This window comes from Lemur catta, chromosome 20, assembly GCF_020740605.2.
Source record: "Lemur catta isolate mLemCat1 chromosome 20, mLemCat1.pri, whole genome shotgun sequence".
Taxonomy (NCBI): domain Eukaryota; kingdom Metazoa; phylum Chordata; class Mammalia; order Primates; family Lemuridae; genus Lemur; species Lemur catta.
Window position 1 is genome coordinate 31313802 of NC_059147.1, and position 27291 is coordinate 31341092.

The 27291-nt window shown below is 54.6% G+C and overlaps 1 protein-coding gene across 1 annotated transcript; it reads left to right on the top strand.

Annotated features, from left to right (window-relative positions):
- WFDC1 (WAP four-disulfide core domain 1) lies at positions 1-26880 on the top strand. Its single transcript, XM_045533308.1, is given in 10 exon segments — positions 1-194; positions 2017-2264; positions 2393-2556; positions 17139-17213; positions 17215-17332; positions 21125-21208; positions 22189-22329; positions 23888-23929; positions 25000-25073; positions 26399-26880. Coding segments are annotated over 9 exon segments (1125 nt in total). The 3' UTR covers positions 25059-25073; positions 26399-26880.
- Positions 26881-27291: the final 411 nt, after the last annotated feature.

Here is a 27291-nt window from a genome sequence, read left to right on the forward strand (position 1 = left end):
ATGGCCGTGTGGGACAGCACGGATGGAGTGACAGCTGAGCCATCCGGCAGGCAGGTGGACAGGGTTGTGCACGACTCGTTCGTTCCACGGGGTTTACTCAGTGTCTCCCTGGTGCCAGGCACTGCTTTAGGCACTAGTGATTCCAAAGTGAACAAACAGACCCCAAAAAGCTGCCCCGTGCAGCTGGTGTCCTGGTGCGGAAAGACAGACAGCAAAGGAACCAGATAAAGCAAAATAAGCAAATCGGGTGGTGTGATGGGTATGAAGAAGCACAGAGCCAGGAGGGATGTCGGGGGTCCCAGTGGTGTGGGAATTGTGCTTTTAAATCCTGTGGTCAGAGAAGACCACACCAAGAAAGTGATGTATTTGAGCAGAAACCTGGAGGGGGCGCTGGGTGAGTGGTGCGGTTTTGGGTAGGGGAAAGCACTGCAGGTGGGGGACTGCCAGGGCGAGGAGGCTGGGAGAGGTCACTGGAGGTCCCCCACCCAGAGGGAGGGGGGTTCGTGCTCTTGGCAGAAGTGGGGCCACCCAGCGGGAGAGAGGCCAGGAAATGGGCCAAGAACACATTGACATGGACAGGAAACGCCTACATTTAAGGGGAAGGTGGAGGGGACGGGGGTGAACAGGAAGGGGGAGGTGTTGGTGGCCTTAGGAAAGCCCGGGACCCCAGGTTCCAAGCAGCAGGGAGGGTCACGGGGAGCCGGGTGGGGGTGGGGCACCTGCACAGCAGGCTGAGGGTGGCCGGGGCCCAGGAAGCAGCGACTCGCAGGATGGGCTCCCAGCAGCAAGCCCGTCCTGAGCCCTAGACCCTCGCACGGCCACAGCAAGCCTGCGGGTCGGCTCTGGCTCCATACCCCGCTTTCACAGATGAGGAAACGGAGGCACAGAGAGGTGGCACAACCAGCTCTACCACCTCTGTTGATCGAGTCTGACTCTAGGCAGCCTGCGCTGCGCAGAGGGGCTGAGTCGGCATCTCAGAGGGCTCAGAGAGGAGGGAAGGGCGCCCCTGGACGGGGCTCCCGTAAGGGCCCAACCAGGCTTTTCAGGGTGAAGAGATGCAGGAATATTCTAGAACCTAGGGTAAGGTAACAACCAGGGGCTAGGACGAGGGTGAGGCACGTGAGGCGTCCAGGGTACGGAACCGAAGGAGGCGCTCGCTCTCGGGCTCAGTCAGGTGCCTTTACTGACTCAGAGAGTGCAGGTTGCCCCGCGCTGGAGCCCCCGCTCGTGGGCAGGTGTCCTGGCGCCTCCTGCAGGGGTCACAGACAGCACTGCGCGTAGGGCTCCCGTGGGACCTGCACGTTAGGATGTGCAGGGACTTCAGACAGTGCAGGCACAGACTGCGTGTCCCTGCTGTTGTCACTCTGCAAGAGGCCACGCTATCCTGGAGGCTGCCCTGGCCGGCGGTGGGAGGTCAGGGCCCCGGGAGGAAGGAGGCGGCCGCTATCGAGCGCTCACTCCGTGCGAGCGCAGGGCTCGGCCGGCACCGTCTCCTGTGGCCCACGTGGACCTTAGGAGGAAGGTGCCTTCACTCGCCCATTTCACAGGTGGGAGACTGAGGCGCCGTGAGCAGAGCTTTCCAGCATCTCACACGGGCCCAGGTACGTGGATGCCTAGAGCTTGGGTCACTCTCGCCTGGCCGGGGGGTGGGCCCCGAGGTCAGGTGCACCTGGGCTCCAGCCTCCACTCCGCTCTCATCTGTGAAATGGGTGTCAAAATGGCACCTGTCTTGGGGGTGCTGGGAACAGGGAGGGGATATAAAATCTGTGGAAGGCTGAGTCCTGTATAAAACACACAGGAGCCGACATTTCCAACACGCCTACGATGCATGTGAAACGCTTCCCGTGCAGTTTCACTGAAATCTCACCAGAAGCACACGCTGTGAGAACTGTCCCGTGTCACGGGAAGAAACCAGGGCGCAGGGCTGGGAGTCGTGTCCCCACAGCCACACGCTCGGCCGGTTCCGTCTGGCAACATCTTCAAAGAGGCTTTTATGGGCAGTTTGTTGGCCCCAAGTTTTGAGCGGTTGGACGAGGGAGCAGCAGCCCGCTCCTCCTCGGGAGGGCACTCAGCCTGCGAGGAAGTGCTCATTAGGAGAGGGGCAGACACGGCCACTCCCGACCACGTCTCCAAGCAAGCCGGGGGCCCCCTCCTCCTGCAGCGCTGGCTGGGCCGCCCACGTCCTGGTGGAAGCCTCTGGGGCCAGATGTTACAGGGCAAGCTAAAAATAACCTGGCAGGCCAGCCACCATCGAGGAGGGGCATGTGCCGGGCGCGGACACATGATCTGAGGGACCCAGCTGGGTGGAACTAAGAAAGCCCGGCAGACCGCGCACGCTTCTGTGCCCACGTCCATGCCCCACGCAGCCGGGGGCGGCTCTGAGGGTCTGCAGGGTCGCTCCCCAGGGAGGAAACGCCTCCCACCGGCCTCGGGATGGGCAGCCGCGGAAGGAAGGTCGTCTGGGCTCTGAGCTTGCTGCTCCTTCTCCTCGAAACCAGTTCTGCCAAGAATGTCTGGAAACGGGCACTGCCCGCGAGGCTGGCGGAGAAATCCCGCGTAAGTGCCCGGGTGGGGAGGCCGGGGCGGCTCCGTGGGCGCGGGCAGCCTCGCAGAGAGAAGCCAGCCCCAGGCGCTGCACCCTCCTCCCCCAAACGCGGCTGGGTGGGTGTCTTTACTCGGGTGTGTGAGAGCCGTGGGGTGGGCAGGCGGGGCTCCTGCCTGTGAGCACAGAGGCAAAAGTCACACCGTGAATCTGCGGGACAGTCGTGCCCTGCTTCTGACTTGCTGCCGAAGTGTTCCTTCCCCTGAAGACAGCACCTTATTTAAGAGTCCAAGGACTTAAGTCTCCACCATCAATAGCTGAGTGTTGATGAAATGTACTTATACACGCGTGCAGTTACTTATTCATTCCACAAACATTTAGCAGAAACAGCTATGGGGAAGGTGCCATGTGGGGTCCTGCAGGCACAAGATGAAGGAGACACCAGCTCCTGCCCTTGAGGGTGGTCGTGGAGTGGCAGAGGCAGTCGGGTGACAAGTGGTGGCAGAGCAAAGGGAAGACGAGGCATAGCACGTGGTGAGAAGCACATGCCGGGGAGGCAGGTGTCTGGGTTTGAATCCAGGCTCTGCTACTCACCAGCTGTGTGGCTTCAGGCAAGTTGTTTGACATCTCTGAGCACCAACAATCTTATCTGCAAAAGCCAGAGTGATGTATTCCATTCAGCAAGTGTGTTCTGGATTGCCACCGCTTCCCAGGCGCTGTCCTAGGCTGTGGGGATACTGACATCAGATCTCTGCCTGGGGGACTCGGGACAGCCGGCAGCAGAGAGTAAAGGAGAGATCAAAGGAAGACAAGCATGTTCAGTCCTCGAGTGGCGAGGAGAGAAAGAAAACAGGAAGGGGACCAGGGGAGAGAAAGGGCATGGGGGAGGGTGTAATGTTAGGTTCACCTTGTTCCCCCAGGGAGCACAGATCCGCAGGGATGGAGTGAGCCAGGATATCTGGACATAGAGGGTTCGAGAATACAGAGCTCTCATCATCTGCATGGGGTTCAAACGACTCAACATGTGTAGAATGCTTAGCACCTAGCAAGTGATCAGTGCGGCTTGGTGGCTGTTAATCACATAATGGTGAAATTGGTTTGCTCGCCTCCCGGGGCGGGGGGGATGTAGGCTCCTGGGGTAGGGCTGGATTCTGTTTCACTTAGTGCAGTGTTCAGGGTGCCTGCCGTTAAGTCAGCACCTAACACCTGCTTGTGGGTGAACTACGAGCAAACACAATAGCAGCACAGACAAGTGCACGTGCAGCTGTGCCCCAGGAGCCTCAGAGAGGCTTTTCAAGGTTGGAGACATTGGACCTAGGGCTTCGAAGGATGAATAGGAGTTTGCCAGATGGAGATGAGGGAGAAGGGGATGTTTAATGGCCCCAGGTATGGTGCTGTGGCTGAAACTGTATTCAGGCTTATCTAGGACTCACACTCCCCAGGTTGGGCAGATGCCAAGGGAAGAGACAGGAGGCCACAGGTCAGTGACAAGAGTAGTAGAGTGAAATGATGGTAAGTGTTTGGAGAAGAGAGTGCTCACATAAGGTGACATAGTCACCGAAGGCTTCCTGGTGGAGGTGCCCAGAGCTGGAAGAAGGATTAGGAATTAGGAGGAGAAAAGACGTCCAATTTTGTTAAACACAGCCATGATTCCAAATTAAATCATGTCTATTAAAAAGAAAGGGAGGAAATACTCCTTATTGGAAATGCATCACTCTCAATTATGTTGCTGCATTTTGCCATTCTCTCTGCTCTTGAGGTTTTTCCTGTCTGTTGTATCTCTGAGCATCTTTTCCGACTCCTCCTTCAGGGGCGTCACGTTGCTAGGCTGAAATCCGTCCCAGCGGGAGTGTTTTCTCCTTGGAAATTGGCCAGGGCTGCACAGGGAGAGCTGGTGGCTCTCCGCTGAGTGGCACTGGCTGCCCGCATCCTGCCCCAGGCTCCTCCGGTCCCTCCTTCCCCAAATCCCAGCCCTGGGCAGGGACTTTTGTTTAGGGGGGTTGGTCTCCCAGTCAGGGGGGGCTGGTTAATTTCCTGAGCGCTGTTTGTGTTTCACCGTCCAAGCGCCCAGGCAGGGCCAGAGAGGACGCGCCGCCTGTTCTCACGGGCACCCTTATGCGAGGCTTCCAGCGAGAAGTCCCAAGTCTGCCGCCCTCCAGCTCGGCGACCCCCAGCGAACCCCTTCTCCTCTCTGAGCCTCAGCTTCCTCGTCTGCAGTGTGGGGCTCAGCAGCGCCTGCTCTGCAGGGTCCAGGGAAAGGACCACAGCTCCGTGCCGGCACAGAACTTCGTTCCCTGTACATACATATATTTAAAAAATACTAGAACCAAATATTTATGAGGCCAAGAAAACAGAAACAGAGTGTTTGTAAATAGTCCAAAAACATTTCTGGGGAGCTCAGAGTCAGTTCTCTGGAGCTGGTGGTGTTTTGGGCTCTTTTCTGGCATTCGATGACACTCATAAGGACAGTTCTTTGCTGAGCGCTTACTCTGCGTCAAGCCAAGCGTTTGCCACATGTTAGCTCCTGGGGTCCTCTCGGCAAATCCGCCAGGTGGGGCCCAAGGCAGCCACCACACCCGCCTGGGTACCGAGCAGCCGTGGACAGAGCAGGACGGTCCCTGCTGTCCTTGCGGCTGTGGGGCTGCGTTGCCCCTGAGGGCCCATCCGGAGCAGCTGGAAATGGCTGTTCGATTCGCACCCTGCCCAGAGGTGCCTGCCCTGCCCAGGGGACCGTGAGGGGCTGCAGCAGCCAGGCGCAGGGGGGTCTCTTTGCAGTGCCTCCTGCCGGAGGGGGTGCCCCTTGGCCACTGCTCTGCCCGGAGGCACCCCTATGGCAATGAGCACTAAGGCCCTGTGGGAGCCAGCAGCGGCCCCCAGCTCAACGTTCCTCAGTTTCCCAGCCTGGTTCTCCTTCTCCCCGTTGTTTCTGTGAGCTGAGAGCCTTCCCACATAAGCTTTTACTTGTTGCTAGGACAGCAGGAGTGGGAGAGGCAGGTGGCCTGGAGCTCTGCTCTCACGTTTCCTAATTCCGACACCTTCACCCTCTCGCTGCAAGCACCTGCCCTGCCCTGCCGGCTTTCCCTGGCGCTGCAGCACGCCCGGCCGCAGGCGGGACAGGCCGAGGTGCGGGGAGGTAGCTCCTGTAGGAGCAGAAGGAGCTGGAGCCGGACACGTGTGAAGAGAGCTCTGCACTTTCCCCGAGGTCCCTGGGTTTGAGCTCCGGCGCCCTGGAGGTCACCTGCGCATCAGCACCCCCGGCACCACCTCCTTCCCTTCCCTGCCTCGCTTCCCACCCCCATGAGAGCTTGGGGGATCCCCTCCCACATGGACCATCTCTACTCAAATCTAGTCTTGGTTCTCTGTCCTGGGTTGAATTACGTCCCCAGAAGAGGGATGTCCAGCTCCTAATATCTGGTACCTATGAATGTGACCTTATTTGTAAATAGGTTCATTACAGGTAGAATTAGTTAAATAAAGATGGGGTCATGCTGGCGTAGGGTGGGTCCTTAATCCAGTATGATTGGCGGCCTTGTAAGTAGAGGTGATGAGACACAGAGACGAGACACGCGGAGAGAGGCTTTGTGCAGCAGAGGCAGGGACTGGAGTGATGCGTCTACAAGCCAAGGACACCAAGCACCACCAGCAACCACCGCGAGCTGGGAGAGGCATGATTTTCCCCTTAGAGCCTCCAAAAAAAGAACCAACCCTGCCAACACCTTGATCTCAGACTTCCGGCTTCCTGAATGGTGAGAGAATAGGTCTCTGTCATTTCAAACCACCCACGGGTGGCACTGGGTGCAGCCCCCCTAGGAACTAACTCAGCAGTTTCTGCAAATGAAGGTCGTCACTTCTGTTGCTCACAGTCGGTAACCCTGACTGGTAGACATTTCACAGATAGGGAAATTGAGGCCACAGCAGAGAGTGACTCACCCCTGCCCTTCTGGCCGGGCGGGTGAGGCCAGAGTCCTGGGGGCTCTCTCTGCTCCTGGAAAGGTGTGTGATCACTGCCCCACAGGGCCCCATCCTCAGGGCCACTAAGGAGCCTCCACCTGGGGGCAGGGGGTGCTCAGTGGCTCTGCAATGCTCACGGCCCTGGCAAGGCCCTGAGTCCGCCTGGGTGCGGGGGAGAGGGGACGTGCCATGCCAGAGGGCACAGACAGTGAGGCAGCTGCTCTATACACAGGGATGGCACACCTGGTGTCTGCCCCAGAGCCCGGCATGGATGGGGGTGGGTGGAAGGAATGGAAAGCAAACCAATAGCACGACTTGGGGTGACCTTGGGCAAACCACTGTCTCCTCTTGGGGCCTGGGCTTCCTCATCTGAGGTCCCAGTCCCGAAATGCCGAGTGGGAATGAGCCAGGGAAGAGGCATCCGGGTCCTGTGTGGTTATAGCCTGGGGGTGGGTGCTCACCGGCTGCTGCCATGCATGGCGGCGGCCCCAGGCGGCTGAGGCACACGTCAGCGAAGCGTGGTCTGTCCACCCCGTGGAATGTCATCCAGCCAGAAAGGGGGTGAAGCTCCGACATGCTGCAACATGGGGGGACCTCAGAGACAGGGTGCTTAGTGAAGGAAGCTGGTCACGAAGGCCACATGGCATGTGACACTCTGTCCAGGACAGGAAGGACACAAGGACAGGAAGCACACGCGAGGCTGCCAGGGCTGAGGGGGAGTGGGGAGCCGCTGCTCAGTGAGAACAGTGTCTGCCTGGGGTGATGTAAAAGCCCCAGAAATAGATGGTGGTGATGGTTGCACCGCATCGCGAATCTAATTACTGCCCCTGAATTGTGCACTTAAAATGATTAAAATGGAAGGTTGCATGTTGTATATATTTTATCACAATAATTTTTTAAAAAGCATCAGGAACCTGAGGTCCCTCTTAGGAACTCTGGGACGGCACGTGGAGTCCCCGTAAGCTGGGGGAGTGAGTGACGTGCCCCTCTGTGTCCCCAGAGTGGCGGACTCAGCAAATTCCCGCTCACAGCGCCAGCTCCCGGTCATGTGTCATCTCGGCTTGGTGCTGACCTCCCGGGAGGGCCTCTCCCCGAACGCCCGGGGAGAGCTCCCTTGAGGGCTTTCCTGACGTGCTGGCTTTTCCTGCATTATTATTAGTATTAGTATGATCGGTTGAGTTTTTCGCTGACTACTTTTGCAGATGACCCCACCCCAAAAAGCAGTTAGTTCCCTTTATCCACATGACGTTTTGTGCCGCATCTGTCCCTTGTCCCGGAACTGAGGCACATGAGGACAAGGACAATGTCTTCTTGTTCCACCGCAGTCCCCATATGCAACCCAGCTCCTGAAATGCAGCAGGCCTGGGAATTACGCATTTACTATTCAATGAATGAATAAATTATGTCGAAACCTTCCGGCACAGAACAGAAGGAATGGAAGATTCTAGAAGACTCGCAGGTGCACTGATGGACAACAGCACTGACTGAAGGGGCTGGTGGAGGCTGCAGTCTTGTGAGACTCTGGTCTCCTGAGTATCCCTTGAGGAAATCTCGTTAACCTTGCACCAAATTCTGCCCCCAGCGCACAGCACTGTGTCCCGGGCATCCGGAAATGGCACTCATCGGCTCATGCTGAACTCCACGCCCTCTGTTCCAGGGAGAGACATATTTTTAGATCTTTGACGTCCAAATTCCAGAGGAAGAGCAAGTAACGCTTAGAGGAAAATTGGCTTTCTTCCTCCACCAAGCAAACCAGTCCCGGGGTGCATTTTTATTGGTCTGGCCCTCAAGTCACTGGAACATTCCAAAGAAGGGTAAAGCTCTCGCAGGCAGGATGAAGGGGGTGGGGAGTGCCGAGGGAGGGGCATGCCGAGGGAGGGGCGTGGGTAATTTGGGGGCAGCTTTGGAGATTGGATTCTTTTTCCCTAAATGGAAACGGTTTGAACAGTTTTTCTCCTGATTATTAAAATAGTTTGTTTACTATAAAAAAAGATTCAGACAATGCATAAAGTTACAAATACGTAAAAATGATCTAAATTCTTCCTCCAACATGTAAGCTCTGTTAACATTTTGGTGGGGGGGCGAGTGTGTGTCTGGACTGTTTCATGAAGCAGCTAAACACAGAACACGTTTTTTTTTTAGCGGTATTTTATTCATACTGTTTAAAATTTCTTTTATTGAGATGAAAATCACATGACATAAAATTCATCCTTTTAAAGTATACAATTCAGTGGTTTTTAGTATATTCACAGAGTTGTGCAGCCATCATCACTATCTAGTTCCAGAACATTCCCATCACCCCTAAAGGAAACCCCAGCCCCATTAGCAGTCACTCCCTGCTCCCTCCTCCCTCCGGCCCTCGGCAAGCGCGGATCTGCTCTGTCTCTGTGGACTCGCTGTGCTGGACGTGTCATAGAAAAGGGACATACAGTGTGTCTGGCTTATTTATACCCTGTTTTATTTTACATCTTGCATTGTCACTTAGGAATATGTGGTGAGTGTGTTAATACAGTAGGTCCGTACCCTCTTTGCAGAGGCCTGTGTGATGTCCCGAGGGACGGATTTCTGTTAGTTATTTATCCAGCCCCCTTTGGTAGGACATCCAGGCTGTGTTCTTTGGTCGAGTCCGGACTCGGACCGGCTGAAGGGGCCTCCCGCTGAAGGAGCCCAGACCTGGCTTAACCTGCTTCCTGAGGACGTCGGCCGCCGTGGCCTTGCGCGTCTGTGCGCGTCTAGAGAGGGCTCTGAAACTCCCTCCCTGAGGAGGAAAGACATAGCCACCAGCTTGCAAACCTCAAGAGAATCTTTTTATCCGAGTAGGTCATGCAAAACTGGGAAGTTCTTGCCTGAATTGCACTGTGAATTTATGTTTGGTCGTTATTTTGAAATATACTTACTACACGATCCCTCGGCAGGAATGAAAATTCAAGGTGGAAATCATGGGCTGCTCTGTGGTGTTCAGGAAGGACGCTGTCACTCTGGGGCGCGTCCTCAAGTCTCAGAGGGACTTAACGTGCCGTTCCTATTTCCAGCTGAGTGGCTGAGTGGGAGGGGGCGCTGCCTGTGTCTGCAGAGCTGGGCCAGGGCGAGTTCCTTCCAGGATGTGTCCCTGGGGGGGCTGCAGTTACATGACTGTGCCCTGAGCTGGGGCTGCTCCACAGGGGGTGGGGGCAGGGGTTTGAGAGAGAAAGGGGACCCCAGACTGAGGGGACAAGGTGAAGATCAGTCTGTGACTGCGTGCTGAGCACTTGGAAGGGTGCCCTGCAAAACGCCAGCAAGTGTTGCCCATCACCACCGTCGTCATCTGCATTGTCATCGTCACAGCTTTCGTTCAACCGCAAAGAATATTGTTGAGCACCTACTATGTTCAGGCACTGTTCTAGGACCCAGAGACACACGTGAGAACAAAACCAAGTCCCTGCCCCTAGGAGGACACGTTGTAGGGGGAGAAAAACAGCAAACCAATGAGAGTGTAAATACACTCTACACCCAAGGGCCGCGGGGGTTCAAAGCTGCATAAGGTAGGGAGGGGGCTCGGGAGGGCTGATGTGAGCGGAGCCCGGGAGGAAGGGGGCACGGGAGCAGGCAGAGATCGTGGGTGGGTGGCTGGGTGGGGAGCGTCCGGTGCCAAGGCCTTGGGGTGGGACGGGGCAGCTGCCCAAGTGAGCGGGTTGGGGGTGGGGGGTGGACAGAGGGGTCAGAGGAGTGGACAGGTCGGGGGCCAGTTCTGGTCTGACCTCTGGGCAGAGGACTTTGGCCCCCCCCCCTTAACCCATGGGGGCCAGGAAGAAATTGGAGGGTGATCTGTTTACTTCTTTGAGTAAAAGTCGGCTCTTTCTCAGAGCTCCAGGAAACATCCTTTGTTTAGAACACTCTTTGCACAGTCACCTTGCGTGACATGAAATATTTTTCAAAACATTTAATCCTTTAATCTGGGCCCCTAGGTGAAATCAGTTCTTTATCACCCACGACCATCTGTTGTTTCGGCCACACAGTGAATAACTCGGGAGATTTGACTTCTAAGGCGCTTATCTCTTTGTTCTCTCCAAATTCTGAGAAATGACATTTCAGTTTCCCCAGAGAACAGGGGCACATCTAGAATTGATCTCTGCAGCCCCTCCCGTCTGGGGCTGCCATTGAGGGAGTCACGGGATGGGGCGGTGTTGGAGGTGGGTGAAAAGTGTTTTGCTTCTGATCCGCAGGTTCCATTAAATTTCACAAACGAGGCTTGGCGTAAAAACAGGCGAGGCGGAAAAATACACCGTCCCCTTCAGACGACGCTCGGTGCATTCCTGATCACCCTCCCAGGGCGGCCGGCCAGGGTGGCTGTCACCTTGGATTAGGATTAACAATGGCAGGGCCCCGACACGGGCCCAATTTAGTTAATTCTGGAGCAAATGAACTGAGCGCTAGTGGCGTGGGATTTTGCCCCCACTCGCAGCTTGGAAATTATTGGTGACAGTACAGAAATGAGGGAGATCGGCGGAGAGGGGGTGACAGCAAGACTGACCCATGCTCTGGGCTCCCCTTTGGGGAAAACCACCGACCTCCTTAAGCCGTCGTTCCTTTATCTACCAGATGTTGGCTTAGTGTTCATGTTTGCTTTTCACAAATTTCATGACCAATACGTGGAAGAGAGGAAGGTGATTCTCTGGGTGAAGCAGGCATGGGGACAAGGAGCCCCGCTACCCGCCGGCCTTCCCCCTCCCCGCTTGGCCATTGCTGCCCCCACCCCATGCCTGGTCTCAGGCCCTGAGGCTCCCTGGGAGGCAGCTGAACAGTCTAGGGTCTGGGTGAGGCCAGCAATTCTCAAGCACCTGTCAGGGTCTGTTCCCGGTGACCCGACGCCCCCTACCGGGCACTGGCCGTAGTGCATGGAGTTTGCAGCTACAGCGACAGCCATGCAGGGAGGACTCAGTCACCGGGTGCCCGCCGTGCCAGGCTGTGAAATGACGCCTCTGCCCTCTGTGTGTCGAGGGGAGGCTAAAACTGCAGGAGAGCTCTGCCAGAGCCGCCCCACACCGCCAGCTAGTCCGGCACGGCCGCCTTAGGGAGGCAGTTCAAGCTGAGGACTCCAGGAGGATTGGCCGGGTGAAGGGCTGGGAAGAGTCTTCCAGGCAGAGGAACAGCGCGTGCAAATAACAGTCAGTGACACCGTGTAGACGCTGGCCTGGGCGTAGACACCGTCCGGGGTGCTGTATATGTCTTAACACATTCAGTCCCCACTAGAGCCCCAAGGACAAGGTGCTAGGATCGTCCCCACATGGAGAAACCAGGGCTTGCCCAGGACCATGCAGCACATGAGTGGCAGAGCTGGACTTAAACCCCCAGAGTGAGGATTTGAACCCAGCACGCCAGCTGCGGGGCCCAGCGGGTTGCACGCTGCCACGCTGGCACGACAAGCGCTGGAGGAAAGGTTTGAGGAAAGGAAGGTGCTTGGAGGGCGCCAGGAGGAGGCGGGGCAGCCTGCAGGGTGAGGCAGGCGGGGCGATGAGAGATGAGGCTGGGTTGGCACGGGCCTCGGAGGTCAAGCAGGGACACTGGGACGCTGTCACACGGGTGCTGTGGACCCACTGAGGGCTTGGAGCACAGAGGTGACCTTGGGGCTGCAGTTTGGACAGTGGACGGAGTGTGCAGGTGGAGAGGCTGCGAGGTGGCGGTGGCGCCGTGGCCCGGGGTGGCGTTCTTTCACAGGCATTTAGAGTGCTGGATACCAAGTTTCCCGGGGCTGCCGTAACACATGACCACAAACTGGGGGCTTAAACCAACAGAAATGGATTCTCTCACAGTTCTGGGGCCCCGAAGTTCGGCATCAGTGTCACTGGACTAAGATCCAGGTGTCAGCAGAGCCGCCCTCCCTCTGGAGGCTCCAGGGACGACCTTCCCCATCTCTCCCAGCTCCGGGGGCTGCCGGTGATCTTTGCCATTGGGTGGCTTGCGGGTGTGTCACTCCCAGCTCTGCTCCCTCTCCACGTGGCCTCCTGTGTGTGTGTGCGTGTGTGTGTGTGTGTGTGTGTGTGTGTGTGCGTGTGTGAGATCTCCCTCTGCCCCCTTCCCCAGACACTTGTGACGGGATTTATCGCCCACCTGGATAATCCAGGATAGTCTCCCCATGTCAAGATCTTTAACTTAACCACACCTGCTAAGACGCTTTTTTTCTTGCACATTTACAGATTCCAGGGCGTGGGAGCTGGTGTCTTTGGGGACCGTTACTCAGGCAGCTACATGAGGGTGCAGAGAGATACGGAAGACTCTGTGCCCTCACTCGGGGGGCTGCCCGCCACGCACACGGGATGAGAGGTTTATACAGACAACTGTGATCGAGGGTGACGAGAGCTAGAACAGTGGGGGTTGTGGGACATGCAGTGGGGAGAGGGTGTGGGCTCCCGTCCTGGCCGGGAAGGGCTGGGGTTAAGGAAACACATCCCAGCAGTGAGGGTTGATTGGAGTCTCAGAGAAGGGTTCACCTGCAGACCCGGAGGAAAGGGCAGAGGGCACAGCCTGGAGGTGATGGCGTCCACACTGCAGTCAAAGACGCATCAGTGGTTCTGTGAGTTCAAGTCTAGATGGAGCCAGAGCTTGGACAAGGTGTCCTCGCTCTGCACAGACTTCTTTCCTCTCGGCGGCTCCTTGGGGCGTGGCTTTAGCATCTTCTCCTATCGAAGGGTCTTCCTTGGGCTGCTCCCGGCACACACCCCAGCGTGGCAAGGCCACGCCACCCAGCTCAACACGTATTGACAGGGAGAGGTCCTGCGGGGGTGGGGTCAAGGTGGCACACGGGGAGGAAGGGACTCCCATCCGTCCACCATCCCCATCGGGTAGAACAGTTTCAGGACCCCTCTGGAGCGGGGAGGGCCACACCCAGTGGGGTCAGGGTTGCGGAAGGATTCAGGAAGGAGGCGGCGTGGTGTTTCTCAATAACAGCTTCATTGAGGTGTGACTCACATGCCATACGGTTCACCCATTTAACACGTACGCCTTCAGTGTACTCAGAATTGTGCATCCATCACTGTAAACAGTTTTAGAACATTTTCACCACCCCAAAAACAAACCCCATCCCCATTAGCAGTCCCTCCCCCCACCCCCTGGCAACCATTAATCCACTTTCTGTCTCTGTAGATTTACCTGTTCCAAACGTTTCATATACGTGGAATCATACGGCCTGTGGCCTTTTAGCTTTGGCTTCTTTCACTTAGCATAATGTTCTCAGGGCTCATCCACATGGTAGCCTGTGTCAGAACTTCAACAACACACCCCATTGTGCGGACGGGACACATTTCGTTCATTCATCAGTTGATGGGCATTGGGCTGTTTCCACTTTGGTGCTATTATGAATAATGCTGCTGTGAACATTTGTGTGCAGCGTTTTGTGTGGACATATGTTTTCTCTCTGTTCTTATGGGTGGAATTGCTGGATCATATAACTCTGTAATTAATATCTGGAGGAACTGCCAGACTCTTTTCCACAGCGGCTGTGCTATTTTACATTCCTAGTAGGAGTGTATGAGTTCCAATCCTCCACACCCTTGCAAACATGTATTGTCTTTTTAATTATAGCCATCCTAGTGGGTGTGACATTGTATCTCATTGTGGCTTTGCTTTGCAGTTCCCTGATGGCTAACGACGTTGAGCATCTTTTCATGTAATTCTTGGCCATTGGGGTATATTTTTTGGAAAAACTTCTATTCATATCCTTTGTACATCCTTTAATTTGGTTATTTGTCTTTTTATTATTGAATTGGAAGAGTTCTTTATAGTATTATATTCAAGTCCATTCGCAGATTGTAATTGACAAATATTTTCTCCCACTCCTTGAATTGTCTTTTGATTTTTTTTTTTGATAGTGTCTTTTGAAGCTTGGTTTTTAATTTTGATGAAATGCAACTGATCTACTTATAGTTTTGTTGCTTGTGCTTTGGTGTCATTTCTAAGAACCATTAGGGTCCTGAAGATTGACTCCTGTGTTTTCTTCTAAGAGGTTATTCAGTTAGGTCTTTCATCCGTTTGAGTTGTTTTTTTGTGTATGGAGTGGAGGCAGAGGCATGACTTCATTCTTCTGCTGTGGATATCCAGTTCAGCTGGCACCATTTACTGGAAAAACTGTTATTTCCCCAGCGAATTGTCCTGGCACCCTGTTGAACATTGGCAGCGTGGTTTGGAGTCAGCCAGGACTGGACTCAGACCAGCTTTGCCTCTCACCAACTGTGTCCCTGAGGATACACTTCCCAGCTTTGAGCCTCAGTTATATTAATATCATCTGTAAATCAGGGTGAACAAACCCATTCTTAAGGTGGTTGGGAGGGGTTTTTTGTCTCCTTCAATTTTATTCTTTTATTCTGTAGAGCTCCATTATATAGAATTTACACTTCAGCAAACTGCTAATATGCTGGAAACATCACATGATTACTATGGTTTGCATTTTATACTAAGTATTTGCCACAGTTCATGTTTTAAAATCACATACTCTGGTATGATTTATTGATGAGCTTTGGGTTTTTATGTTCGCATACCAGCATGGAAGTGTGTGCATTTGCTGAGATGGCACATAGTAGAATGTTAGCTCTGTTCTCTCCACAAAGCTGGGCGGTGTTTTAAATTTCCCTTTCGTGTGGATATGTGTGTGGCTGTGTGCATTTGTTCAATTTTTTTCTTGCTAATCATTCTAATTGTAGAAATTTATTCTCATTGTAGAAAAGAATAAAAAATACCAAAAGAGTGTAAAGAATTTTTTAGAAATCACATAACCCTACCAGCGAGTGCTAACCATTGTTATTGCTGCTTGGGGCATTTCCTTCCTGCTCTGCCACTGTTTTCCCCTTTGCTTTAATATAGATAGAGAGATAGACAGACAGACAGATAGATACACAGAGAGATAGACAGACATAGATAATAGACAGCTAGATAGATACACAGATTTGAGATCAGACTACATATACCATTTTATATCTTGCTTTTTTCACACACAAATATATCGTAAGTGTTTTATTAGTCATTAAAAATTTTTTATAAGTACTTCTACTTATAAAGTTGAAAAAATTTATAATTGTCTCTTTTAAATTGGAAAAGCAAGGGGTACATGGTAAAAAAAAAATATATTGAACCAGCGCAAAAGAGTACACGATGAGAAGAGATCTCTCCCTGGTTTAGAACCTAATTCTTCCCCAGGCAATCTTCCATAGTGCTTTCTTGGGTCATCTTGTGTAGCCTTCCTAAAATGTTCTGGGCCTATGCAAATATATATATTTTTATATATAAAATATTTTTTTGAAAACACAAGCGGGTGCAGAGCATACACACTGTTCTGCACCTCAGTGTTCTCATGAACCACCATGTCCAGGTGATCAGCGCGCTGCGTCCTACTTCGTTTTTTGTGGACACGTTAAGGTCAGGTTCTAACGGGTACGTGCTGTCGCAGTCTGCAGACACGCGTGATTTGCTTGGGCAGTACGAGGCGGCAGGATTTCGAAATACGTATATGTTGGGGGAGGACTTGGGGGGTAAATAGATAAAGCATTTTCCAATTAGTCTCTTCTATATCGAACTCAGCACGTGTGTGTGTGTGTGTGACTGTGTGTGACTGTGTGTGACCCGCCCACCACACAGCCCATTTCAAGTGCAGAAGCAGCACCGCGTTACCGGTGGGGATGGGGGCTGGTGCAGAGGGCCCCAGGCGGGTGGCCTGGTGGCTTACACTCTCAGCCTCAGCTTTGACACGCTATGTCATTGTCCACTCACCTTATTCCTGTATGTTAGGTGCAGTGCTATGTCTTACTTTTTAACTTTTTATTGAAACATAATAGCAAAGTGCGCACATCTGAAGTGCCCAGCTCCATGAATTCCCACACTGTGTCCAGCGGCAGATCCAGAAACACAGCAGGGCCAGCCCCCAGGGACCAGCCTGTCACCACCACCAGGTGACCGGGGCCTGAGTTCTCACACCAGACATCAGCTTTGCCTGTTTGTGAACTATAAATACATGTGGAATCACGCTGTGTGTTCCCCTTTGAGCTTTCCCCCTAGTATTACGTTTGGAAGATTTATCCGAGTCGTTGCATATATTTATTCACCCCACGTATGATTTGTAAATTCCCAAAATGCTAGATAAACATATGGGCCATAAGAAATCCACATGTACAAATAAAGCCGGGCACTGCAGTTCACAATGTAATCCCAGCACTGTGGGAGGCTGGGGCAGGAGGAGCACTTGAGGCCAGGGGTTTGAGGCTGCTGTGAGCTATGATGACGCCGCTGCATTCCATTATGGGGGACAGAGTGAGACCCTGTCTCTGAAAAAAAAAAGAAAGAAAGAAAGAAAATAACTATGTATATATAAATATGTATGTGTATATTAATATATATACATTATATGCATGTATACAAATATATAACATGTATATTTGCCACAGAGTAGGTACTTAACATACACAAACTGTCCTCCAGCAAACAGATCAAAATTCATTTATCCTTCTACTGTCGGGCTTTTGGTCGTCCGAGGCCCGGGCTGTAGTAAAGACACACAGGAGCCTCCGACCCCGTGAGCCGGCCGCCCCGCGCGCTCAGAGAGGCCGGGCGCCCTGGCCGCGGTGCCCAGCTCGGGCCGCCGGGGCGGATGACACCCGCGAGCTGACGCCTCCCTCTCCCGCAGGCCGAGGATGCGGGCGCGCCCGGCGGCCCCCGACAGCCCCGCGCCGACCGCTGCCCGCCGCCCCCGCGGACGCTGCCCCCCGGGCGCCTGCCAGGCCGCGCGCTGCCAGGCGGACTCCGAGTGCCCGCGCCACCGGCGCTGCTGCTACAACGGCTGCGCCTACGCCTGCCTGGAGGCCGTGCCGCCCCCGCCAGGTAGGCCCGGGAGGGGCACCGAGGGTCCACCGGGCGCCCGGGGTGGGAGGAGAGCCCGAAAGGCAGCTGGGACTAAAGCGGGGCCACCTGCGCGCGCGCGCGCAAAAGTCACTTCCTCTCTCGCGCTCCTGGAACGGGGCAGGTGGCAGCTCCTCGAGCAAGCGGCCGTGTCGGGGCACCCCACTGCCCCGAGGAGCCTCCGTGCCAGGGGATGCCCTTCCAGGGAAAATGCCACCTGGTATGAGGATGGAGGTGTGGTGAGATTTCTCACTTTAAAAAATCTGGATTTGGGGCCTTTTTTAAAAATATGGGACCACATTCTCTGGGCCACCATTGGCTGGAGCCTCGGGTACTCCTGGATGGACAGGGTCCTCTAGTTTCCCACTGACCCCAGCAGGCCCGCTTCACTCATACGCGGGGCCCTGGGGGTGTGGAGTGGAGACTGGGTGCTTAGCAATCCGGACAGGTGTGCCCCAGAGAGGCAGAGGGGCCCCTGAGCATGGGGAGCAAAGTCTTGGGTTCAAATCCCCTGGCCAGCTGTCACTTCCTTTAGTCTTTCTTATAAAACAGGCCGAAATGAAAACATGCAACTCACGAAAGAGTCTGAGCAGCTGGAAGTGCTCAGTGCTCAGTGCTCTCTCCAGGGAGGAGCAGGTGTTCATGGAATCACAATGCTGCTCTCCTGGGGAGAAACAGTCCTCGGGGTTCATCTTTGGCAGGGAGGAGGTTCAGATCCCTTCTGGAGAGAAGGTTTGGGCGGGGAGAGAGGGGAACCCATGGGGGACACTAAGTAGGGGTTGGGATGGACAGGTACCTGTTTCCTGGTCAGGGAAGATGTGCCCCTAGGTCAGTAGGACTGGGGGGGCAGCCAGTTTTCTACACCCACAGTTCTGTGCCGGGCTGAGCCTTTAGATAACAGCAGTCTGTTTGGACTGTACCTTCCCTCGGGAGGCTGCGGGTTCCCATGAGCCTTAATTACCGAGGGTGGCTCATAGAAGGTGTCCCCAGCCTCCCCTTCCAAGGCTGAGAGAGTTGGAGAAGGCAAGAATGACCACACTTTGTTCTTTGGAGTGAGGTCACAGTGATGACAAGGGACTCAGCACACTTAATGATGCTCATAATTAGTCTTGCAGTGTTCATAAAAACAGCCTCGGACTGATTGAATACTGCCTCCGGGCAGAGACTGGGCTGGTGCTAAAGGCCAGACTGCCTCCTGCCCAGCCTTCCTAACAAAGACAAAATGGGGCTCCCTCCTGGTGGAAGAGCACATGAAGGGAAATCAAAAAGCATGCCCCTTCCTCTGGAATGCAACCTGGCATAGGGGTTCTAGACTCACTTGCTGCCTAGACCACGTGCCTTTGAGCAATGCACAAGCTATACAACTGTACACGGCATTCCCGATAGCCTTCCCATACATCATCTCATTCTGTGCTCACACAGCTCCATGGGGTAGACTATTATCAGACCTACTATGCAGATAAAGACACTGAAGCTCAGAGAAGCTGAGTCACTTGCACAAGGTCACATAGCAGGCAGAGCTGCAGTTTCAATCCAGTTGTGTGACCATAAAGAAGTGTCCCTTGCCCTAGGCCCTGAATGCAGGGTCTGGGACCCCTGCTCCCGCACCTGGGCCCACGTGCAGGGCCCTGCACTGCCCGGAACATCCTTCCCGCAGGTACCGTCTGGCGCACGTCTTCACTGCCTTTAGACCTGTGCCCAGAGGCTACTGTCTCAGGGAAGATTTTCCTCTAGAAATGGCAGTCCCTCCTCCGGCCGTCCCTGTCCTCCATCCTGCTTCATTTCTCTCTATAGCGTGATCTGGAAAATCGGGTTTTACTGTTGGTTCATTGCCTGTTCTCCCCACTCGAGGCTCAGCCACACAGGGCAGGGAGTTTTGTGTGTTCTGTTCACTGCTGTGTCCCAGCGCCTCGTGCATTCTCCGAGCACATGAAAGATACTGAGTCAGCACTGTATCATTCATTCACTCACTGGCCAGCAGGAAGAGCAATGAAACCATTAGTTAGTAGCAGTAATGATGATAATATCTGATGCAAGGCTTCACACGCTTGGCACCATTAACATCTCGGGTTGGAAAATTCTAGTTGGTGGGGGAGGGGACACTGCAGGATGTTTAGCAGCATCTGTGGCCTCCACCCCCCACCCCAAGTCGTGACAACCAAAACTGTCCCTAGACTTTCCTAAATATTCCCTGGGGGGGCAAAATCGCTCCGGATTGAGAACCGCTGGTGTAAGGTGAGATGACTTGGAGGACACCAGGCCTCGTTCTCAGCGCCTTCCCCACTTCACCGCCACTGTCATTGGGTCCCTCCAAAGCAGACCCCGAGACTTCTATGGGAGGTGATCCCAGGTAGTTCCAGAAAGGACGTGGACAGCTTAGACCCTGGGGCCACCAGGCCCTTAGGGGTCTTCAAATAGAGTGACGGGAAGCCGTGACCAAGGTTCACTATTCCAAACAGTGTGGCAAAATTTGTACGTGTCCCTGCTGCTCAGAAGCCTCTGATCAATGCACAAGAGAATACAAATGGTAAATGTTAATATGTTTTCTTTCTGAAAACTTTTTCTGACCTGTGGTCCCAGTGGTGGGAGAGGAAGGCGGAACCAGAGGATTGGGAACGGAGGCTGCAGAGCCCTCACGACGTTCCGTCTGGGAAATTACAAACGGCGCTTCCTCCCTCTGCTGTCCAACTTGCGTGGCATTACGATCAGCTGGTGCTCCGTTAAAGGCAAAGCTAACCAGCGTTTTTACCAGTCCCCTCCGCTGCCAACTAGAATTACCCAACTTTAGAAGGTGCTAGATAATTCTTTTTCTATTATCTTTTCAAAGATAAATGTTATTAATCTTTATTTTTGTCGTATTTGGGAGTCAGACTAAAGCAGGGGTCACAAGCAGATGTGATTCCAGAACTGTTTTATGTCCATAATGCTTAAAGTTTTTTAATTTGTTGTCGACACTTAAAAACCAGAAGATTTATATTTTTAAAAACAAACCAACAAAAGCCAAACACCAGAAGCTCTGGGAACGGGAGCGGCAGCCCGGAGCCAGCCAGCAGGTGGCCCATTTAGGCAGGAAGCGCCCACCACCTTGCCGTGGCCTGCTCTTCCATTTATGTCACCTGCCTGGCCCCTGGGCATTTGAGTTTTCAACCCTTTGCAGGCCTTCCAGGGTACTGTGTGAGTGGCGTTTACTGTCCAGAATGTTCTGGGTAGAGAACAAGCCATGCTAAGACCCCAAACACAGGGACCCAGCCTGAGAGGCATGTACTTCTCTCTCGGTTGATAGTGCAGAGGTAGACAGGTGGTCTGTGGCAGGTAGACGGCTCTGCTCCACAAAGCTTCTAGGGACCCGGTTCCTTCCCTCTTGTTGCTCTGCAGTCTGAGTGCTGCTTGTCCATGTGGTGGAAGTGGCTGCCAGCCTGCCAGAAAGGGGAGGAGACTGGGAGGGGAGCGAGCAGCTGCCAGTTCACAGGCACGGCAGGAAGTTGCATGATCAGTCCCTGTCATGTGCCCCCGGCCAGAACCTGGTTACCTGGCCACATGTCGCTGCAAGGGAGGCTGGGAAGGGTAGTCTCCAGCTTGGTGGCCCAGCGCCCAGCCCACACTCACGGGCTCTGTTACTAGAAGGAAGGTGCGGCGGTGTGCTGGGGAACCAGAGTCATTTATCCCACGGGGAGCCCCATGTGCCGTCATGAAATGGGGCTTCCCCTGTCCCCCAGTGCTGAGAAATCTCTCAATGCCTGAGGAGGGCCTCGATTTGACCGTGCATTCTGTTAGTGCTAGACTGGCTGGTGCAGCCGAAGCCTCGATGGCTTGGTGGCAACGGCTGGCTCCTGGACGGCCCCGAGGAGGTGTTGCAAGGTACGTACGGGGGAGGCCCAGACCCTACGTCAGAGTCACGGCCCTCCTTCTCAGCTGCTGCCAGGAAGTGGCAGCACCGGGCTCCGTGTCCCCCGTGCGCGGGCCCTGCAATCAGACACTCAGCCCCCTTCGACCCGATCCACCCAACACAGAGGGGTCGCCGGCTGGCGGCTTGGCCAAAATCAAAACCCAGAACAGAACAAGGGTTTTGAGTCTCCCCGGGAATGGGGCCCCCTTCCTGGGTGGAGAACTGAAAGGGAGGGAGCTTGGGGTTGGCTTTCAAATCCCTAAACTTGTGATAAGGGGCTCACTGCCCCCGAACATGAGGGCTCCGTGGGGGCGCTGGGAGCGGGAGAGCGAAGACTGACAAGAGCACGTGGGCCGGGGCCTGGAGAGGGGCCGGGGTGCGAGGGTGCTCACTTGCTCGTGCGGCTGTGCTGTGACTCCGCACCCCTCTGTGTGTGCGGGGCTGTGACCACTAGGGTGTGCAGCTGTGCAGGCAACCCTGTCACTGCTCGTGTGGCTGAAAACTTGTGTATCTGTGTGTGTGCAAAGGAGTGTGACTGTATTGTCAGTGTGTGTTTGTGTGGGGGTGAACGTGTGCGTATGTGACTGTCTACATGGGTGGGTGTGTACAGGATTTGTGTGTGTAGGTGAACAGGTATGTATTGTCTGTGTACGTTTGTGTGTGTAAACGTGTGTGTGCACATGTGACTCTAGGTGTGGGTGTGTGTATGTGTTTCAGGGTGTGTCAGTGAACATGTGTGTATGTGGGTCACCATGCATGTGAGAGTGTATTTGGGATCATGTGACTTTGGACTGCCTGTGTGTGTGGGGGGGGGTGCACAAGCCGCCAAGTGAGACCCAAGGTGCAGTCTGGCATCTGGGTGCAGAGGGGAGGTGACATCTCTGGGCGAGGTGCGTTCTCCGCACCCTCCCCGGGTCTGCCCTCTGAGACCCCGCGTGTGTCCCTCCCACAGCAGAGGCGTGCAGCACCACCGAGGACGGGGCAGAGCCGCTGCTGTGTCCCTCGGGCTATGAGTGCCACATCCTGAGCCCCGGCGACATGGCTGAGGGCATCCCCAACCGCGGGCAGTGCGTCAAGCAGCGCCGGCCAGCAGGTGAGTGTGAGCACCCCAGTGCCGGCTCCTGGCCCCTGCCCCAGGGCGCAGCCCCCACGCCCAGCCTGGCCGCGAGCTGCTCCCATCTTCCCACTACCCGGCTCCTCCTCCAAGTCCTCTGCCCTTTCCCCCCACGCCCGCATGTGACTTTCCCAGCTCTGCACCTCCCGGCTGGGTGACCTTGGGGTCAGTTTCTTCCTATTTCTGAGCCTCAGTTTGCTCCTCTGTAAAATGGGGCTACTTCATGCTGAGGTGGGGATTAATTGAAACCACACGTGCAAAGCCCTCAGGGCAGAGCCAGTCAGCAGCGGGTGGTCAGCGAACACTGGGTATTTTGTATCCGTCCGTGCTCAGACGTAGCCACTGCTCGGTGCTGCTGCAGAGGCGCTGCGCATTCAGCAGAAACCGCATTTCGAGCACCCACACAGCCATTCTGCTTTGCACTCTCGGTACCGTATTCAATAAATCGCATGAGATATTCACCACTTCATTCTAAAATAAGCTTTGTGTTAGATGATTGTGCCCGACTGTAGGGTAGTGTCAGTGTTCTGAACACCTTTAAGGTGGGTGAGGCCAACATCCACACTGTGGTGTTGGGAGGTTGGGTGCATTTAATGCATCTTTGACTTACGGTATTTTCAACTCAATAAGAGTTCATCGGGCGTAACCCCCTTGTAAGCTGAGGAGCATCGGTGTCTATTTTAAGCTGCACAGCATTTGCATCGCCTGAGAAACTTCCCAGGACTTCTGCCAGGACTATTCATTTGACTTAATGAGTGCTCATCTTTGGAGTCAGAGGCAATAAATAAATCAGTGCACTGCGTGCTTCGGTTTGCATAATTGTCCCTGGAAGGAAAGGACGGCAGAGCAAGGACTCCTGGTGGTATCTAAAACCCTCTCGTGCCCTATGCAAAGCAGAAGGTGGAGAGGCTCCAACCTGAGTTTTGGCGTGGAGTTTGGTGGAAATGTGTGGCACACCACGAATCCGGGACTTTGGGGTGCTGTAGGTTCCCCACGTCACAGATGAGCTCAATCAAACTGAGACCACCCACCCAAGGGCCCATGTACCCATTTCTGAATCTCTTATCCCTGACAGCTGAGGTCAAGACCCTCTGTCAAGAGTGATGATGACCACGGAGACCGCTTGCTGAAAGTGTACCGGCAGGTGCATGATCTGCCAAAACTGTTCCTTTTCTGGTTTGAGAATTTACTTCTCTGCAGTGTTTCGAGAAAGGCATAGACATAAAGTCAGTTACCCATTTAACTTCATTATCATCGCAAATACCATTATGAGACATTAGACTGTCTCGAGAATCCTGAACTTTTCAAAAATTGCCTATAAAAGGATATGAACCCAATAGATCTCTTTATGATTTCTTCTACATTCCATAATTCACCCCTGGGGAGGAGGATATCACACTTCACATAGTCTCCGGAAAGTTCCATCGTACACTCATGAAAGAATGCAAGTGAAAAATACAAACAATTCCGTAGTGTTATTGTGAAGACAGTTTTGGTCTTATAAACTCCTGAAGGAAGTTCTTCCCTTGTTTTCCAGATGGGCGGATCCTGAGACACAGGTTTTACAAAGAATATCCAGGTAGGACATGAAACCGTCTTTCTTTGCAGACAGCACAAAAGAGGCCAATGAGCATTTCTTGGGTGAAAAAGAAAAGAGAAAGTGCAGGGCTGAGACACGGGACCAAGGGGCGCTAGGACTGGGCAGTAAAGTAGAAGCCCTGCTGTGTGATGGCAGAAGGGCAGGCCCATGGCAGGCAGGGCCTCCTGCTGGACAGCAGAACCCAACTGCTCATGCTCGGGGCCTCCTGCTTGCCTTCGGGGAACTGCAAAACATGGCTGGTCCCATTCTTCCACCATCTCTCTAATCGTCCATCTACCTAATTTTCCATTTATCCATCCATCTGTCCATCCACCTGTCCATTCACCCACCTGCCCATCCACTCATCCATCTACCCACCATCCATCCATCCATCCACCCACCGATCCGTTTATCCACCCATCCACCCCTCCCTCCATTCTTCCATCCATCCAACATGCCTCTGTCAAGAGTTACAGCACCCATTTCCCAAGCAGTACTCATCACTCTGTGCTGGAGGTCGGGCTGCATCTGTGAACATGACAGCCCCAGGCCCTGCTGTCGTGCAGCTGACATCAAGCAGGAAATTCAAACATGAATAAAGCCCAAGTGGCTATTTCATGAGAGTAGTGTCAAGCTCTACTGACGTCGCATACCGGATACTATGAGGACACTGTAGACCAGCTTGTCAGGAAAGGCTTCCTCAGGAGGGACGTGAAGGCTCAGCCTGGAGCCTGAGAAGGGGTGGGCAGCAGAATGGGGATGTGATGCTCCTGAGGTTGGAGCTTGGCCGTCCCTGCAGCTGGGGTGTGTCCTGAGCTGGGGTGGGCGACAGGAGATGGGGCCAGAAACACAGGCAGGTCTGGTGACACCAGCTCGGGGGCTCTGGGAAGGGAGGGGAGTTGCTGCAGGTGGTGACTTAGTGGCCCCTTTTGGGGGAGGGGAGGAAAGGGCCAGGTCACCAGGCCTGGCCGAGGCATCTGGACTCAATCTGCCAGGCCCTGGTGAGCCATGGGAGGCGTTTGAGCAGGAATAGACACACCTGCCCTAACGTAGCAGTGGTCTTTTTGCAGAGGGTGACTCAAAGAATGTGGCAGAACCTGGAAGGGGACAACAGAGGCACTTTCAATAAAGCATCGGCAGGCAGGTACGTGGGGGAGCGTACGGGTGGGTGGACGGGTGCACAGCGCAGGCAGGCGTCCCGGGCGGCCCTCAGACCACGCTGGCCGGGGGAGCTGAGAGCACGGCTCCCCCCGCCTATAGGATCTTTCAGTCCCCTGCGCGGGAAGTCCTCGCTTAACATGTCGATAGGTTCTTGGAAACTGACTTTAAGCGAAACAACCATATTGTATCAAAAAACCAATTTTACCATAGGCTAAACTGGCATAAACAGGAGTTAAATTTGCTTAAAGTCCCAGTTTCCAAAAACCTTTCAAGAAGCTAAGTGAGGACTTCCCGCCATTGCAAATGGAACGTAGGCACAGAACCCTGCGTGTGGCCAGAAGCGGAAGTGTCTCTGTGCCCTCTGGACCTAAACCCAAGGCTAGACGAGGTTGAAACTTTCCGTTCCTTTGCCTTGAAGTCTCCGACGCCCCGTGACGTCTTGCCTGTCTGTCCCCACGTCTGTCAAACAGCTCTCTGTGGTGCCAGCTCTCTGATAGGCGTGGTGCCGGCTGCCGGGTTGCTCAGCAGCAGTCCGTGGGGGTCTGCCGCAAGCCAGGTGTTGTTCTGGGGGAGCCAGATGGAGGCCCCGGGGTGGGGACAGGAAGTGGCCGGGAGGCTGGCTCCAGAGAAGGCTCCCAGGTAAGGCCGCGGCTCTGCCCTCAGGTGTTCCCAGAGGTCGGACGCAGGTGCGTGCAAAGGGCTGTGGGGTCGCAGCAACTCGAGGGTCTCAGCCCCTAAACCTGAAAGAAACCCCCCAGCCCCAGGCCCTTAGAAGCAAGAGCCCCCCCCACCGCTGTGTCCCTGAAAGGCAAATGTCAGACGTCAGGTGCCAGAATATCCAGGGCTGAGTCCCCCGGGGAAATCCAGAGCCCGTGGGGACTGATGCCAGCATGGCTATTGCCTGCTGATGACAGGACCTGTCCCTGGACCGTGACCGTCTCACAGGCCCGGGTCGGGGCCAGGGGACCAGGAGACCTTTGGAGGCAGTCTGGCATGGGGCTAGACGTGCGGGCGTTAGAACCAGCCAGGCCTGGGCTAAATTCTCGCACAGCACTGTGTGACCTTAAGCAGATGACTTCCGCCCTCCAGGCCTCAGCTTCCTCATCTGTAAAATGGGAATGCTGGGGAGGAATGCATCAGGAACCAAGCGTGATGACACCCCATAATGACTTGGCAGCGAGTTAGGAATTTAATCTCAGCAGAAACTGGCCTCTTTCTAGCGTTTGGGGGAGGAGGATTGTGGATTTCTGACCCCGGGCTCGGCCCCTGCAGCGGCTCCTGTTCATTCCGCCTTTGTTTCCCTTTCAGCGGGTTTGCGGGAGCGCAAACTATCGGGGAAAACAGCATGGCGCCCAGGGTCTACATCCAGCTCAGAGACAGGACACCCGGCTCTCAATCCCACGGGCCCCCCTGGCTGCTGACTCTGTGGGGGCCGCTTCACAGCGCTGGTCCCTGTCTTACCGCCCTGGACAAAAGACCCCACAGCTCCACAAGATCTTGCACCGAGAAAGAAGCCGCTGCCTAAGTGAGCATGTTTGAAGCCACTTTCTAAGACAGTTCAGCATGTTGGCATTTTGTATAGATTTCCCCCGGAAGCTGGCTCTGAGGAGCACACACCCATCCCAGATGTTCTCAGAATAACTTTGTCCATCGGGAAATGGAATGAACTTGCCTGCTAACGCGTGAGTCACAGTTCTGCCCACCTGACGATCGCGAATAGGATGTGCCCAGCCCGAATGTTAGCGGAGGGTGGGAGGCGGTTACAGAGCAATAAAAACTGCAAACCGAGACCTTCAGTCTCTAGTGTCTTGTAACACGTTGTCACTGTTTAATCGAGGTGGGAGGAGGTGTCAGCTCAGCTCTGCTTCTGTAACCAGGAGCACCCAGGCCACACCCATCCCCATTTCAGTGCGGTCCCTGGTCCCTCCGAAGTAACCCCGGGAGGGAGATTTGCTGAAAGCGATGACCAGGGAGTTCCTGGGTTAGAGCGGCAGGGGGGTGGGGAGGTGGGGCAGGAGGAGAAGCCCTCAGACAAGGGTGGGGTAGCAGGGCCCATGAGGGTACCCTTGATGCAGGCCCTCCGGACGTCGTAGAGGCACCCCGAGTCCCACCAGGGCCAGCGATGGAGCCGCAGTGTTTACGGTGCGTCCCCCACCACCCGTGAGGGGTCAGGGCTGCCCCTTAGCGGGAGGGGTTGTCGA